This window comes from Cupressus sempervirens, chromosome 4 (assembly GCF_028749045.1).
Source record: "Cupressus sempervirens isolate cs-2001-9-10 chromosome 4, ASM2874904v1, whole genome shotgun sequence".
In the NCBI taxonomy this organism is placed as follows: domain Eukaryota; kingdom Viridiplantae; phylum Streptophyta; class Pinopsida; order Cupressales; family Cupressaceae; genus Cupressus; species Cupressus sempervirens.
The window spans coordinates 487,386,908-487,405,551 of NC_143121.1; the positions used below are offsets into that span (position 1 = coordinate 487,386,908).

The 18,644-nt window shown below is 37.4% G+C and overlaps 1 protein-coding gene across 2 annotated transcripts in view; it reads left to right on the plus strand.

Moving 5' to 3' along the window:
• The first annotated feature begins 221 nt into the window (after positions 1-221).
• Positions 222-18,644, plus strand: part of LOC149562075 (uncharacterized) — a 70,623-nt gene continuing 52,200 nt past the window's right edge. For both annotated transcript variants that reach the window (XM_089825612.1, XM_089825613.1), the window contains exons 1-5: positions 222-1,456; positions 1,542-1,742; positions 2,020-2,133; positions 2,288-2,325; positions 2,444-2,555. In XM_089825612.1, coding sequence (XP_089681738.1) covers positions 1,388-1,456; positions 1,542-1,742; positions 2,020-2,133; positions 2,288-2,325; positions 2,444-2,555 — 534 coding nt within the window. In that variant the 5' untranslated portion in view covers positions 222-1,387. The remainder of the gene's footprint in view (positions 1,457-1,541; positions 1,743-2,019; positions 2,134-2,287; positions 2,326-2,443; positions 2,556-18,644) is intronic.

Sequence of the window (18,644 nt, forward strand, 5' to 3'; positions counted from 1 at the left end):
ATATAAATATTTGAAATTTCTTTTAATCTTTTAAATTCTATGAGTTGATTTGAAAAATTGAATTGAATGAAATGCTTTTGGAGAACTAATAAAATACCACTCACTACATATAATTTGCAAAAACTACCATTTTTTCATGTATAATTGCAATAATATATTTTCCTCATAATTGATAGGACAAATAATACAAATTCCAAAATCATAAACACATTAAAAAATTCATATTGTATTCCGAATATGGAGTTTATTTCCAATTTTATATGGCCAGGGCACCATTAATAGCTAACAACCACATTCGACAGAATTTAGCTGTTGCCTTGATATTATAAAAAGTAGCAGATATAACAGACAGGTCCAATTGGCGCGGACTTGGACAAACATGTTTGTTAGCAAGTAGGAATTCATATGCTTCCTCAAGAAGCGCGGAATCGATTTGAAAACTGGCAGGGTTTTTATCAAGGAGCTTAACTAAATGTTTTCCAAACGAAATCTTGAAGATTTTATTATTATTAAATTCAATACTTAGATTGTACGATTAACTGATAGATTTCAGTTAAATGATAATCCTATAAATTCATCCTGTACCAGTAAAAAATTATATATTTAGATAGTATTTTTTATTTAAAAAACTACATAAAACGACCTGCTTGTTGTCAGTGACAGATCTATGGGGCCGAGGGCCCAGCAGTGGTACCCTCTTTTCCTTTCTTCCTTCGATGATCCAACAAAGCTTTAGTTTTGAAGGGTTTGAGGAGTGGAAAGCAAGGGTTTGAGGGTTGAAGCTCGGGGCACTCTACTCACCGAACAGCCGTCAACTACTCGCGGTTGGAAGGAGTTATTGTCTCCAACACCCGGTGGGTAGCATGTCTCGGTTGACGCATACTAAATCCGTCTACTGTTTACCCCGATTGGAAGATTTACAATTCCCCTTGTTACGTAAAATGCAGTCGTCTTCGGTAATTGGGAAAGGATTAATTTTATATGAAAAGAAAGTCTCCCACTTGGGTAATTGGGCAGTCGTAACGTGTGGGGGCAGATGGAGCGTGGAGAGTGAGCGGAGTGGAGCCCTTGCATAGTGTTGGTGGGCCATTCAAACATAGCCGCATCCGCAGTCAGCACCAGAGTTTTGATTGCTCGCATAAAGCATCGTAAGTAACTGCCGCGGATCATTCTGAGATCCAGAATGCCATTTCAATAGCAATGCTCTGCTTCGCTCAATGTACATTGGTCCTCAATTGTTTCCAGAGTTCTTTCTGTAAGTGGGCTTCGGTTTCACCCTTATGTTAGACAATAATGGGTATATGACCCGCGAGAAATAGCTTTGCTCGGAAGAAAGGCTTTATGGTAGCCGAGTAAAGCTGCTTTTTTTGTTGGGATTCGAGGCAGAATGTTTAAGGCTGCAAAATCGAAGAGCAAGAGTAATGTCGAGTGGAGACTTGAGTTTCAAGCTACTCAAGTAAGTAGGCAGGATGGGCTGGTCTGCCATTGTTTTTGGTTTTGGTTAATGATGGTCATGGTTATGATTTCACCTGTGAATTCAGGTTCCACAATCAGGATGGGAGAAGATGATAGTTTCCCTCGTATCAGTGGAGAGTGGCAAAATTGCAGGTAAGACAGGGAGGGCGTCATTTAAGAAGGGGAATTGCGAATGGGCTGACCCAATTTATGAAACAACAAAGCTAGAGGAAGATGCGACAACTGGGAAGTATGTGGAGAAACTCTACAACCTCGTATTATCAACGGTACTAATCACTTCTGTGGATAAGGATCCTAATTTTTTTACTTTTGTGTTCGAAAATAAGTCAACGATCTTTTGCTTGGGTGCATGAATAATCGAATTTAGACAGAACATTTGCTCCACCAAATTGGTCCTGGATAAGATCTGACGTCATCTCTTCTGAGAGAGGTCAATTTGATCAGCAGTCTTACCTAGTAAACCGAAGGGCCACTTGAGCTCATTTTATTTACTCAAAAGCAACTCTGTTACAACAACTGAAATTTCCTAATTCAATTTCGCAGGGGTCTTCTCAGTTGGGAGAAGCAAGCATCAATCTCACAGATTACATAGGAGCCATAAACCCTGCCTCCATTTCTCTACCTCTTAAAAGCTGCATCACCGGGACTATATTACATGTAAGGCATTCTAAAACAAGCGTGTTCAGTTTATGTAACTACGGACTCTTATTTTCTGCTTTATTCGCTTTATTGACCAGAAGTTATATAGACATATCTTGTTTTAAAATGTTATCAACACGCCTAGTTTGTTTCTTACCTTACCTCTTTGCAGGTTACAATTCAGCAGCTTACTGGAAAGCCTGGACACAGGTAAATATCTTTTACTCTAGAGCCATGCTTATTATATGGTAGCCTAGATTCCAAACTGTTTTGTTCTAATATAATCTGGAGAGCTGTAGATGCTGAATTTCTGGTTTAACTATTGCAGAGATAGTTTTAGGCGATTGCAGCATCTTATAACTGCTGAATATGATGATGAGGATGACCTCGTTGGTACAACTTTATTTTCTGATGGTACAGCCAATGATCACGACAGTGAAGTAAGTACTTGTAGCTAATGTCAATGGCTCCTCACTATAAATTCTTTGTAGAATAAGGTTATTTTTCTCCTGTAATTACATTTTATCGATAGTTTTTATACCTTTGCATGATGCTTAGATACAAGCAGTTATGTGTGTCAACTTTCTAGTATTTAGTAGCCTATAACTGTTGCAAGCATATATCCAATTACACTAACATGGTTTTGTAAATGAATGAAATGTTACAACTGGAAAACGGACTGTGACTAATATTAACATGGGAAAATGGGAGCAATACTTAAAAGGGGCGCGTGAATTTTTCCTGCTATGTTCGGCACATGCAGGAAAGATGTGATGCGTGAAATCTTCATTTCATTCACCTTATTTAACAAAGAGCACATATCACTCTCGGCCTAGATATTTCTAGTAAGCTTGTAGGTTCCTCGTTGTTTACTTGCTTTACCTATTTTATGATTGGGGTTTGACTACTCTGATAAAGAATGTAGCTAGTAGTACAATTGTCTAACTCTAGATGTTTCATTTATACCTCCAATAATAACCTTTATTTCACATTTATACCTATTGTATTTTATATGAACACGAAAATAAAGTATCTTTGTATAAGTTTTAGCATGCAACAGAGTTATACTTTATTTGTTAGTGTGCAGGGCTAATGCAATAAGCATTGCATTTTAGCGACTCCTCCTTTGTACACTATTGTGGATAGAACCATGACCATCATAAGCCTTCCATAAAAAAACCAACCTTCTGGCCAATGGTCATAAAATGTTCCTTGCTATCCTATATATTAGTGCCTATTAATCCTGCCTTTACACACTAAATGACTATTCTTTGCATCTTGGGAATCCCCTATTCACCCTCAGCTGGAAATTCACACATTACACATTCAAACCCCTATACCTCCCATCAGCATAGGTATGTGACTCAAAATCATGTATTCAATTAGCCATGTTTGTATGTAGTATGTACAGTTCACAACTAAATGTCTATGTTCTATAGGGATGTGTCTCTAGTCCTCAAACCCCTGTCCAGGCCCTTAATAGTGTTTTTGCTGGAAAGATTGAAGGGGGCGTCCAATGCTGTTCCAAAATTCTTCAAATATTTGAAATGTGTTGCAGTAAGAGGAAACACTGTGGAAACGTTAGGCCTTCTCTGAGACAGCCGGGGACTGAGATGTCCCTTGATCATCCTCGGATGGTCAGGTGTCCCTGACTGCAAAGTAATATTTTATAATGTTTTGAGAAAATTGTTCATAATTTTTTAAAAAGACTATTAAATATGTTTTGATAGCATCACAACAGCAGTGTAACATGACTGCATTATAACAGCAGCAATAAATATATGATGATAGCAATATGACAGCAGCATAACAGCAATTAAATTGTTATGCCAGCAGTGACAACAACAATAGTATAACACCAATAAATATACAATGAGTCAGATTCATAGCTAATAATAGAATTTATATACACTGATAGCAATATGTTGAATTTATGATTTCATTGTTCAAAAAAGTCTTAAGCTTCAAAATTCTTGATATGATGTTAGAGTTAGTTATTATTGTTAGTTGCTAAAGAGATTAAAGGTGCATTGCGCATGGTTTTGTATAGTGTGGTATTGCATGAGAAATGCGGAGAAACGATATATTTTAGGAATGTGGTTCGTATGCAGGCATTTGCAGATATTATCCAACATCATTTTGACAAGATCATGCTTTATTACTGCTATTATATGGCTGTCCATTAACTTGTAGAAATCTCTCTCTCTCTCTCTCTGTCACCTTTTTGGGATTGCCCCAAATCTTGCTCCAAAATCACAAATTCCATTAAAATAAGAAATAACTTTACCAATTAAAATGCCGCCTTTTAACAAGGCAAATCCTGATTTAGGTCCTGCAATGCATTATACAATATTGTGTGCATATATGTATGTATGTATGTATGTGTATATGTATGTGTGTATGTATGTATGCATGTATGTATGGTAACACGTTGGAGTGCAAATATATATAATTATCATAATTCATTAGATAAGTCATGTCACATCTATGCTCATTTCGTATTCAATCACAATAGGTTTTGAATGAGGGAACATGATTGGTTTGCTCAAAGTAATCCTCACACTAATCCCAAGATTGGACTTTATACTCCCTTGTCCCCAAGTTGCAGGCACATTGGACATCTATTATTGGGTGGTCCACCTAGTGGAATGCTCATTTCTGCCCTCCCTATTCTTGTCTCCCTATTCATTCTCTCATGACTGATTGCTCTAACAATCCACCATTCTATAGGTTTAGAAGGAATTCACAATAGGGTTCCCACGAAATCCTCCTATCTAAGCCCAAGAGCGTACTATATATATATATATATATATCTTAGTTTGTAATCACATGTTGAAGTACAAATATGTATAATTATCATAACTCGTTAGATAAGTCACATCACATCTATGTTCATTTGGTATTCAATCACAATAGGTTTTGAATGGCGGAGCATGATTGGTTGGCTCAAAGTGATCCTCACACTAAGCCCAAGATTGGACTTAATACCCCCTTGGCCCCATGTTCAAGGCACATTCAACATCCATTATTGGGTGCTCTACCTAGTGAATGCTCGTTTCTGCCCTCCCTATTCTTGTCTCCTAATTCATTCTCTTATGACTGATTGCTCTAGAAAGGTATTTACAATAGGGTTCCTGGAAATCCTCCTATCTAAGCCCAAGAGCAGACTTTATACCCCCAGAACCCAAGTGGCAGGCATATTGGACATTCATCATGGGGTGGTCTACTTAGATGGTGATCTCATATCTGCTCCTCTTTCTTGCATTTCCTTCACTTCTCTACATAATTTGCTTTTCAGGTTATAAATAGATTAATGTTTTGGAATATGCATTTTACATCATCACAGAAGAATTATTGATTTGCTATTTCATACCACTCTTTTGTAGAATATAAGATTATTGTAGGTTAATGTTTCAGTCTGCCATCGTAAATTAGACAGATCTGACTTGATGCCATTTTCCTCTTGGATGCTGATATCAGCTCTTTGGATGAGTGCTAATGCTGATTGGTTCGATCTATAAATTTGATTGCTGAAGAATGTACTGTTGTATTATGAGGATCGATGTTGCTTGGAATGATTGCTTGATATCTACAAACTTGCCTGTTCTTTATGAGCACTGATGCTTATTGAATTGCCTTTCATGATGCCTTGTTTCCATCATGGTCTTTCCAATTTTAAATCTTAATGTCATCATAAAGAGGGGCGACCCTTGGGAAGTTGCTGCTCTTTCAGGAATGGGCATGCCTCTTCAGAACCAAACTTTCAATGATGCTTCTTCATAATTGATGGATGCCATAGATTACCCACTTAATGACATCTCTTAATGATCCTTCAATCACTGGTGTAAAACTAATTATTGCTGCCGTAGAATTGATCACTGTATAATATATTGTTATTTCTACTAATTGCTGCCTTCCAAGTGATCACTTCTGCTCATTCCTATCCTTGCTGGTCTGGTTGCTCATTCTTAGAATAGAAAATTGTGAAGTCTTAGATTCAAGATCATTTCGATACTTTCCTTTTGGTGGGGACATGAATTTGCTAACCTATTGTGCCCCCCCTCATTTAAAACCTATTGTGATTGGATACAAAAAATGAATATAGATGTTACATGACTTCTCTAACAAATTATGATGATTATACACATTTGTACTCAGGCTAAGTCACAAGGTTCGGACTCGAATTCGAGTTCGGTGATCCTAAATTCAGATGAAGGTTGGCAAAAGTGAAATTCCCAAAAAGTTCCACATTAAAAATTTATTTATTTTTAAATATAAGTAATATATCCAAAAAACTGTCAAAATAGTTTAACATTGATAAAAAAAAATTTAACAAGAAAATAGCAGCAAAATGGGCAGCACTCATTCTAGTAAAGTATATACATATTGCAATCCAAATTATGTCCTTTCAGACCAGATGTCTTCTATCAAGCACCAAAAACCCCCAAAGCAATCAGAACAACTGTACCTCCTTAACACACATCTACTGTCATTAGCTGTATCACCTGAATGTAGCTGGTATTAATGGAGCGCTCGAAGAGCACATAACACTACACCTACAAACTTTAAATTTTTAGGCTTCTATATCAAAATGGAGTAATACTGTAAACCCTCTAAAAGCCCTCATTTATCCCAAACATACCAAACATTTTGAAGGCTTTCAATTTTACTTCAGCCTTTTCCCAAACAGAAGTGACACCTTGTAAGCACACCCTAGATCACAGTTAGCATGATCCTCTGACTCCCTGAGCATCCTTGTTGACTCGAGATACAAAATGGTTGCCAAAGAACACCACAACATCACCTCTAGTCTCTCTGCACTTCAAGTCCATGTCTTCCTTGTGATTACTCATCAGGCCTTCCTCTCATATATACCTTTGGAGCCACCCACCCAGCTCCTCCTTAAAACCCATCATAAGTTTTAAGAAAGACACACTGTGGCTTACAAGTTGTTGCCTGCAAGGTATAATTGTCAGGTCAAGGTAATATGTGATGGGATATTTCACCACCTCACCAATGTGTGCGAACCATATAAAGGTCCTTTGTAAGAGGGATACCCAAGTTCTTGTCAGTATTTTCTAGCACATATGTTGCTCCATCAAAAACCTTCCTTCAACTAGTTTTTTTGCAAATTCTCTTAGCCATCTCTGTTGACTCCCCTACATTTAGCATGGATGCGAGGAACATTGTAGATGTGTCCAGATCAACCTTGTGCTGTAGATCAGCCTAGAGGTAATCCGACCCCAAAACCATTCTTATGGCACACACAACCAACATTCGTCAGATTTAAAAAATCTGCCACAATATTTTGTTAGACTCTCTAAAAAGACCATTTGTCTCCTTCGGCCTAGCAGTCTAACAAGCATATCCATCGCTGTGACACCCACTCACCAATGACACACCAAGCCAAAGGTACTAGGCTATCTTACAAAGCATAGAATCTGTGATGTGAAAAAGGGAAACACCGCTTTTAAATCTCAAAATTTCCTTAAGGCAATTTTTATACAATAAGCTTATCTTCTGAAGTGCCATCCCACCATCTTAAATCATTCACTCCATTTGCGTTGAAGCCCACTAACCTACCGTCCATTTGTCCTTGCTAGGATAAAACAATGCTACACGATCCCATGTGTCTGGGCAGTTGCCCATCAGATCTTACATCAATCTGCATGCAACAATTCATTCTTCAAAAAGGAGAGAGCACAATTTCCATTCCAAAAGAATTGCCTTACCCCCCATGTGCTGACAATAAATGCTACACAATCTCCATCTTCATCATACACTGGTTTCTTACATCATATCACACTCCAATGAGTTCGACTCTGCCGCCACTTTGGCTAGCTCATCAGCCACTTCGTTACCCTCACATATACATGGGAAATTTTGAAATCTGAGAATTTTTTGATCAATTCCCAAATTACATCTATCCATTTCTGAAGCCTCCAATTAGGGGCGAATCTTTGCTTAATCAATTTAATTGTCAGAAGAGAATCCCCTTCCAGATGTAATTTCTCCACTGTCAGTTCATTTCCAGATTTCACACCAATTAGAGCTGCTCTGAACTTAACATTGTTGCTTTCTGTCACTCCCAAAGGGATCGACTTCGTTTTCACTACCTTCACTTTGTGTTCCTGACCAACACAGCTAGCTCCACTCATTCCTGGATTTCCTCGAGGCACCAACAAAATTTGTCTTGACCCAACCAAATTTGGGGCCTCACATTTCACCTTGTTTCTAGCATTTTGCATAAGATTATCCTTTTGAGTTCCATTAACAAGGGAACATTGCTAAATAATTTAACAAAATAAATCAATTTATTGTAAAATAAAACAATTTTATATACATTAAATATCATAAAATTGGATGTTCAGCAAGGTTAATGATCTCAACAGTGATTTGTATTGTACTGGTATGAAGTTTAAACACTCGGAATAGAACTTGCATATAAAATTTGTCTTGACCCAACCAAATTTGGGGCCTCACATATCACCTTGTTTCTAGCATTTTGCATAAGATTATCCTTTTGAGTTCCATTAACAAGGGAACATTGCTAAATAATTTAACAAAATAGAACAATTTTATATACATTAAATATCATAAAATTGGATGTTCAGCAAGGTTAATGATCTCAACAATGATTTGTATTGTACTGGTATGAAGTTTAGACACTCGGAATAGAACTTGCATATAAAATTTGTCTTGACCCAACCAAATTTGGGGCCTCACATTTCACCTTGTTTCTAGCATTTTGCATAAGATTATCCTTTTGAGTTCCATTAACAAGGGAAAATTGCTAAATAATTTAACAAAATAATCAATTTTATTTTAAAATAAAACAGTTTAATATACATTAAATATCATAAAATTGGATGTTCAGCAAGGTTAATGATCTCAACAGTGATTTGTATTGTACTGGTATGAAGTTTAAACACTTGGAATAGAACTCAGTTATAATAATCACTAAAAGCAATTTCTATTAATATTGCTGGAAGTTAATGAGAATAACAAATATACATAATATATGAGCATAAAGGGCAGTCTACCATACAAATAACAGAACTTTACATTTTAAAACAAATAGGCCAAGGGCTCTTAGCAGAGAACAAAAATCCTAGGAACCTGAGTAAGGGTCCTAGGCTCCAAACTGGCACCCAAAGTACAGTTCAATCCAACATTTCATACCTGCTTACATATCTTCCAATGAAATAGAACATAGTGCTTAGCCTTTATTTTCCTAATAATAATCAACACACTTCTTCAAAACAAGTTTAACAATGTTTTGGCTACTCCAAACAGACAGCCTGGGATCCACAGGCCAGAGACATCTATTGAAGGAGAGAGGGTGTAGGGAGCAAGGCAACACAATTGCAGATGCCTTCACACACGGCATGACTTCAAATGTACAAGTAACCTCTAGAATCGGTTGATTCCTATCTAAACTAATGTTTACAAGGATAAGAGTAAAGAGGAGGGTTCAAAAGAGGAGATGAGGGTTAGAGGAATAAATGAAAATGGTGGGGCACCAAAGAAAGAGATTAGTCAGCCCTTGCTTTAGCACACAAATGATTGTCATGAATATGCAAATATTGTGGTGGGACTGTTTCCACTTACTCACCGCGGGTTCACTTGTGGATATAACAACATTATAAGACATCTATGACCAGTGTATAGTGAATGCGCACAAGCATAGTTTGGAAACTCTGCGGATACTCTCTGTTTTGTTTGCTGTGTGAGCTTTTACAACTTGTGAGCTTTTATGGACATGCAATAAACTCACATAAAAACACTGACATGTGTAAAATGCTATTTAAAGCACTTTTTTTGCTATAAAAGCCATGCCTATTCTTGTTTGAGATTCCAATTTCTATTTTGACACATTTGTTTTCATTGATATTTGCAAATTAAAAAAAAGATTTTTGAAGAAATTTTAATTTTTAGTACTTTCTAGTTGCTGAGTTGAAAATCTTGGGCTTGCCAAGTATTCTCCAAGTCTGTGTCTGTGAACTATGAATAAAAATAATCCACTTCAGTCATGGGGGTAGAAATAGACAAACATAAAACAAATTCAGAAATTAGACATAAGGGGGCTCTTCAACACAAGATATGAGTACCAAAAAATTTAAACAGTATTCTATTAGTCAACAGCTGAAAAATCACTGATCTATCAGTGATTGTTACTAGAGAAAACAACAAAAATAATCTTTACAAGAGGGGTAAGCCATTTACATTTAGATTGCTAAAATGAAGCAATCTGAACCATCAGTTCAAATAGAGCTAACCCAAGGAACAGGCATCACTTGCATGTTAAATATAAAAAATAGAGATCTTTCGTATTATGTAGCTCAACTCACACTTTTCATAGAGGGGAGAGAGTTCCACATTAAATAATTTAAAGTGATAAGTGAATAACAACATGCACAGCTCCAAAATGGATTTAAAACTAAATAGGAGATTTTATTAAAATCTAATGCAAGGAGAAAATTACTTCATGATATCTTCAGCATAATTGCCAAGCAGCTTCTCAAGCCAAGAGGCCATGCAACTAACTTGCTAGTTGCAATGTGTAATGTCCCCTATTTAGCATGACTATGATAGTGTATGGATTTAACTTTTTGCTGGGCCCTTGTAGGCTAATATTGGTGATTAGACGACCTCATTGAGGGTTATGGCTCCGTTTGTTGGGTCTTACTATTTGTCGTAAATCAATGGATGGTTTCTTTGAGCTCAGGTAAGTTAGAGGAGTTGAATGATGCTATCGACTTTTATTTTTGGCTTCTAGTTTGGGATCCAACAATACATCTCAGCTTATTTTAGTGAGTCACCCTGTCTGATTCATTCGTCATCTTTCTTCATCAGGATCAGTCATGTGCTATTAGATTTTGATTCTGATGCTTCTTCGACAATTTTCACAAGACAATTGAATTATGAAATTAATTTAATTAAATATGCCGAGGTTGCTATTTTTGTTGGTATTGTATATTGGCCACCTTGGTGTTATAACTCGTTGGAACTAGGTTGAAAAGTTTTAAATCTTGGGCACATGAAACAATGACCTTGTATGTTAGAGTATCATAATATTGTTGAAAAGGTCGTTTTTGGAGCCAAAGGGTGTTAATAAATAATATTATTCAAATATATGTTTAAGTATAAAGCAAAAGGCTTTTAAGTGAAAGGTGTATCTACAAAGCTACATGTCGTTTGGTGTGATGGTGAAGTTTTGGCTTTTAAATGTTATCAAAAGCACTCCATGAGAAGAATCAATCATTCTATTGCTTATGTTATTTATTGTGCATTTGATAACTTTGTGTTTGGAGAAGAGATTGAAACAAGGGTTTCAACATTTTTGGAGAATTGTGAATTCTTCACCATTTCAACACTTTGAATACGTGAAACACTGGGTGAATTGTGCTCTATTTGTTGAGTATTGGTTTGAGATTATCTAAGGAATTGAATGTTGCTGCTGTATACCATTCAATGAACTGTTTGGCTGCAATTTGATAAGAGAGGGAAATCAATTATTGTGCGTCGAATCTGCTGTACAATTTTTGCAATCAAACACTATTTTGTGGAGTTGAGTGCTGCTGCGATCTGAATCAAAACCTGCGATCTCCTTATTAGGGCAGTATTGAGGGTTTTACAGGCAACCTTTTATCAAATAATGGAAGTGCACCATTTCCTTGGGCTGCAATCAGATTTCCGCTATTGGCATTTGGTGTTTAAGAAATTGTGATCTCCAAATCTGCAATGTCAATCATCTCGAATCAGGTTTTTTAAGTAGATTGAATTTATTATGTGTCTTGCATTGTAATAATTGCAAATTTGGATCATTGCAATTGGAATTAATGAGTTGACGCTTCATATTAGCTTTAATTTTGTGTTTAGTTTTATGAGCATTTCTATATATACTCGAAACAAAAGCAAAACTATTCTTCAACATTATCCTTGTTTACCGCATAGGGTAAGAAGTTAACACATGTATAACACGATTCAATTCAGAACAGGTACTTTATTCATGTATGCACTTGCAGATTACAATCCGATTACAATGACTACAATGATCTATGATGATTCCAAAGTCCATCTCGGATGTGTACATATACCTTTCCGAAGGGGTGAATCAAGCGTCATGCGCCCGTTCTGATACTATTCTACCCGTCAGCTACATTATACATTTACCGACAACATCATCCCCCCCAAAAGAAAAGGTCGTCTCCGGACGACAATACAACAAAATTCATTAACAAAATTTTCTAACGAAGTACATCAATGCATAAGTACTAGACAGAGGGATGCATCCTTGGCGTAGTGGCCGTTCGCGTCCGCAACTCGTTCACCTCTGCCCTTAGCTTGTAGACCTGTTCTTTCTTGATCTTTTAGCTCTGCTTCTGCTTCCAACTGGAGCTCTAGGGCCGATTGCATCATCTCTCCAACCTCTCCCAATTCCTTCTTCTTCCCTGCTGCCATCTTTTCTTTTTCTGTCATCAATTGTTCATTTGCTGCTGCTAACTGTTCTTTTGCTGCTAACAGGGCTATCCTCTCGAATTGCCAGGCCGCCCTCTCTGATTCCTAGGCTGCCCTCTCCGAAGCAAACCTGGCAGCTGACTCCTCCCGAGCTCTCTCAGTTGCTAGCTGGTCCGCCTGATTCCTCCGAAGGGTGTAATATATCTCCCTGTGTAACCTTGCAATCTCCTGAATCAGTATCTCAATCTGACCCTCCATCTGGGGTTCCCTCGTCATGGACCAATCTTGTCGCATCTCCGTGGTCTCCACATCGGGCCATCCCCTCTCCTCAAAACAAAATATAAAGGCAGCTGGACATCTCGTCTATATGAAGGATATGACTCTCTCCAGCTCCTTCCCTACTGACTCCAATGCCTGCGTCTTTGCTGAAGCCAGAACCTCGCGAGCCCGAGATGCTAGAGCTGCGACATCATCAAGAAAAATTGCCTCCGTCATCACTATCTACTGTGCTAGTGGGTGTTCCTGTTGTGTTCTGGACTCCCACACTGTTTTGTGTTCTTGCGCTGTTCTAGACTTCCGTGCTATTCTGGACAACAGTCTTGTTTCCAACAACTGCGTTGTTTGGTGAAAAGTCTTCAAGTGACGTTCTATTCTCCGCCTGTATTCGTTCGTCCGGTGTATCGGGAACGAAGAGATCCCTCCACGCTCGTGCTCCCTCGGCACTTCGAGCCGTGCGAGTTGCTTCCCTTTCGTTCGGACACTCTCCCCTCAGCATATACAGTTTAAGGAATTCTTCCCTTGTTTCCTCCACCAAATTCAAGTGTTGTCGAGTTTCTTCCAGCAATTCCTCGACACTCCTCAGCCTACTAGGTGAGTGCACTCCCTCCATCTGTGCCTCTTCACCCCTTCGGTGCCCTTCGGCAATTTGCTGAAGTCTTTGTCTGCGTTCTGCTTGGTGTGTTAAAATTAAAACTTCTTTTGCTGTACTTAGTTCATTTTTATCTTTTACCTTATTCCGATCTTTGTTTGGCAAATTCGGCATTAATCTTCATATTATTCGTTTGTTCCAAGTATGTCTGGCAACGGCGCCAAATGTTTACCACATAGGGTAAGAAGTTAACACATGTATAACACAATTCAATTCAGAACAGGTACTTTATTCATGTATGCACTTGCAAATTACAATGACTACAATGATCTGTGATGATTCCAAAGTCCATCTCGGACGTGTACATATACCTTTCCGAAGTGGTGACTCAAGCATCACGTGCCCGTTCTGATACTATTCTACCCATTGGCTACATTATACATTTACTGACAACAATCCTAGAGTGAGACAACAAGGCTCATTACAACGATATCAAAACGGTTTCTTGACATCTTGTGGGGTAGGTAAATTTATTATTATTTTGGTCCTGCTGTTGTTATTTGAGTGACCCTCTTGTAGTTATTTCAGTTATGGACGAATACAAAAGATCTAGTAAATATGAAAGCCAGTTGAATAGCAAGGATAATCTTAGGAAGCAAACAAATGCGTTGATGGAAACTACGGAAGACCTTAGACATAATCAGAAAAGGATGGATGCTTTACTCTTGAATCTGACAACTCTAGATAATTGTGCAAGTTATATAGTTTCCATAAATAAAAAGTTTCCCTCACAGAGAGTGCAGGATGAGAAACTAGAGTTTTTCATAGGTGAAACATCCAGAAGTCTTCACAATGAGTTTTCAACAACGGGTGATCATGGTGCAAATGATCCCATGCTTAGTGGGATGACCACTAGTCCATCTTGTGTATATGATGTTGGCAACCCTTCGTAGAGACACGTAGATATGACCGTTTTGCTATAGGGTAGCCGCATTGAGTCTCAACATCTTGATGAGACCAAAGTTAGTGAACATGACAATAATGATGACATGTTCACTACCATTGATGACAACCTTAGTCTAGTTAGTGGTTATAAAAATGTCAATGACACAAGGTCTGATTCTCAAGACAACAGATTCTTATTTGATGATGTTGATAGAGTTGCTAATAGGGAAAGTGCGGAAGAGGCAGTTGATACCATCACTAGTTTAGACTCTCTTGATGAGAGTGTTGTTTTTGAAGATTGAGAGGACATTGTAGGGCATAATAAAACAATGATGTAATTAAGGATAGTTAGTAATGGGTTTGGGTAGTTAGGTAGTAAAGGGATGTGTCGGTTTGTCTTCCTAACCAACCGGCCATTATTTAAGAATGGATGGAGTAATGGGCAGACCATTTCTACCACAAGTGCAAGTCACAAACACTGACGGAGAAGAGGACATAACAAGAGAAGATCAGGTGACACAAGACCTGGTGGTAGCCTGGGAAGTTTCCGTCGACCAATACGTATAGAGGGAAGCTCGAGAGAGAGTTGTTGCAAAGAGCATGGTAAAGGTCAAACTTTCGGTTTCACCAATAGTGTATGACCTTCTTGGACAAATACCTCAGTTGCTAGCTAAAAACTTGGCACGAGTGGAGGAAGAAAGACGCGAAGTACAAAGAGAGCAGAGAAGACAATAAGTACTCCAACAATTCACTAAAAGTAGTTGAGAACTTCAGGAGCAAGAAAATCCAAGGAGGATAACCAAACAATAAAATAATTCATGCCCCTAATACCAAATAAGGATCGAAGATGAGTATGGGAAGAAGAAATCGAGGGGGAAATTGCACTGAGATGGATTCTACCTCATAGGGAACATGAAGAAAGACAACGCCACTTAAGAGAACTCGTTGACCAATTTCAAGTTCCGAATCAAATTGAGGAGAATTTAATTGAAAACACAATAAAGGGCATACTCAATTTGGCAATCTCAAAAGGATGAGGAAGGAAGGAGGGGTGGAGCGACCCCAAGACCCCGACGTGAGGAGAACATCGATCTATACAAGAACAAAGCTCTAGGCATGGAGAGGAAGAACTAGGGGGAGTGTAACATCCCCTTTTCCCGGGCCTTAGCTAACAACTAGCATATCATCTAAATACATTTACTACTTCACATTCATGAGAAGGTAGTTATAACAGCTATTTTATATGTTCGTACGAAAGAGATTAACAGTTACAACCAGTTTAATTGAAATATCATAACTAACAATTGAAGGCATAATCAAATGAAACTAAATTGAGGATTTTAAGTTTCCAATACCTTAAATTCCAAAACCAAAATCTGCCTAGGGCAACATCTGCAAAACTCTGGGTTAGTCTACATATACCGCTTAGGGCACAAAAGTTGTACCACTATATTGTAATAACCAATACCATTTAGGGCAACAAAACCACTATAACGTCCCTTTTTTTCCATTTCTAATTAATTGTAAATAAAAAATATGTTCATATTTATGTTCACATGAAAGAATGATAGTTATAACAACTATCAAGTAAGCCTGTCTCATTCAAGCAGTTACATTTCATGTTCAATCAATTGATTTGAATTGATTTCCTAGTTCATTGAAAAGGAAAACTGATTTCTGAGCATTGAAAGGAATAATTGATTAAATGATATTAACCATCTAGCGCACCTTCAACTTGAAATTCCAAGCTCATAACTGGGAGAAATTTGGATGCAGATTGTATCTTGTCTTGTGCAAGCCTTGGCATCTGGTGGAGAGTAGAAGCATTGTTAGGGGCTTAACCTCCCAATTGCGGACCCATTTAACATCCCCAAAACAATCTCAATCGAGAAAGGCCCTCCCTACCTAGAACTAGGCTTAGGACCACCATTGTTGAGCCAGTGCGCAACCTAGTGTTAGAGCATCAACCCATCACTCGACTAGACAACAAGATTTATACACTGAACTACCATGAGTTGACTCAATTATTCAATGCTGTTATACATACATACACATATACATAATGCTGTTATACATACATACACATATACATATATATTATTGATTCATCTTGTTTTTTCTATTGCAGGGATGTTCTCTCCTCCCACTCTTTGTATTGGCCATTCTAGTCCTTATGGGTGCTTCTTAGGAAATCTGTTGAGTGGAGTTTCAATTCTAGTATCAATTTGCATTTCTGATATCATATTCATTGTATAGAATTTTCATCATGGCAACAAATACTGCACTTATCTCAAAGGCATATTGCCAATTCCTTTGGATAAGCTAGCGTATTTAAACAATATGCAAAGTAAAGTACTTCGGTGCTTTGAAACATCATATCATACACAGAATTTGTAAGGAACATATGTATAGTGGATTACTTGCAGTAATACATTGACAAGATATGAAGTTCACATCTATGATATCAGCATTTGGTCCTTCTGTTGTAGCATAAAAAAGAATAATAAAATGCATAACCTTACTGTACTGCTAGAAAGAGGTGTGCTGACTTGTAGGTATAAATTGCTATCCTCGTTTGGTCAACAAAAATGAAATCTAAAGAAGTTGGATGCTATGCCAAAAAGATTTGGCAATTCTGAAAACCACAATACTTGGCTCTTGAAAGATATAGGAGCTCGAACACAATACTAATTGTAGTGCTTGCAAAATGGCTTATAAATATTGCTGGAAGAATGAATAGAATCGCAGAGCTAAAACTAGAAGAATGCTCGCAATGTTATGGCGAGAAGATATATAAAACAGTTTGCAAACGCATGCTTGGTTACAAGAAAGGCCGAGGTGGTAGACACATAACCAAACATCGGTTCCATAAAGAATTACATTTCCATTGACTCAAAAATAAATAAACTCCATTGGTTGAAATATTTGAAAAGAAGATTTGAGAAATATAAGCTCGATGAAAAGATAGGCAATCTCTCAAAATCAACTAGGAATAATAATAATGATAAAGTTTTTCCCTCCAAATGATTTTTAAAATATATCGGCATCATGGTATCTATGCCACCTCTATTTGTACATACACATACATACATGTGTGCAAATTTAATCATTTATTTCTGATATCATGGTGCTGGTATATAAAGTCTAACAGGAGGCTCCACAATGATCTCAGGTAAAAAGGTAGCAACTTATCTTGTTAAGTTAATGCTTAATGTTTTTCTTTAATTGATAAGTGTTATGAACTGATTGGTTAGCTCATGGTTGTTCCTTAGTATACCCATGCTTGCCTAGCTGTTTTTCCTTGGTTGTGATGTTTTAGGACTCCTGCTTATTTGCTCAATGGTAGGTGGTGCCCCTTGTGCCCAACTCCTTTCTGGCAATGCTTTTCCCCCTTCGATGTACTTTTGCAAAGAAAGAAATTCTCCACAATAATATCATATTCCTCAATATAATCACAATTACTATAACAAGTTATTATTCATAAACCATCATAACTACTAACCACCATATCACTTCCATGAATTTATGATGAATAACCAACTTTCCAAGATTTCAAGATAACATTATAATAACATCATAACGATTAACTAACATGTCATCTTCATAGAAAATTATAACAATTAACCATCTTACCATTTCACATGATCATAACTAATTTTACCTATCAACTGACTTAACATGAAACCTCAACGACTATATGAGCATTTTAAAATTGAGCCAAAAATTCCCTCTCCCTTGTGTTTCATAGTCCTTGATGAACTTTGAAATTTTAATGAACACTACAAAAGACATTTAAAATTGGGCCAAAATTTGGGATGTAACAGGGAAAAGGAGAAGTCTTTAGACCAAGCACTCAAGAAACCATCTTGGCTGGAGGGAGCACAATTGCAGTAGGAGGGAATAGTCAAAGGAGGATGACCACAGAAAAGCAAAAACTCCCAAGATTCACAGGAGAAGGAATGAAAGACCTTGCAAGACATTGTAAAACTTGCATAAGCATATGGCGGGCAAATGGAGAGAATGACACCAATAAATGGTTAAAGGCATTTCCTGTCACCCTAAGGGTATGGCTATTGATTGGTACACAAATTTAGAGGTTGGGAAGAATGCCACATGGAAGGATCTCTGCACAACCTTCGAAGAAGTATTCAAACTTTTATAGGATGACGATGAGATAGTAATAGAGGTATATAATACAAGACAAGGAAAAATTGAATTGGTAAGAGCATAGAGTAGGAGTGAAGGAGTTAATAGG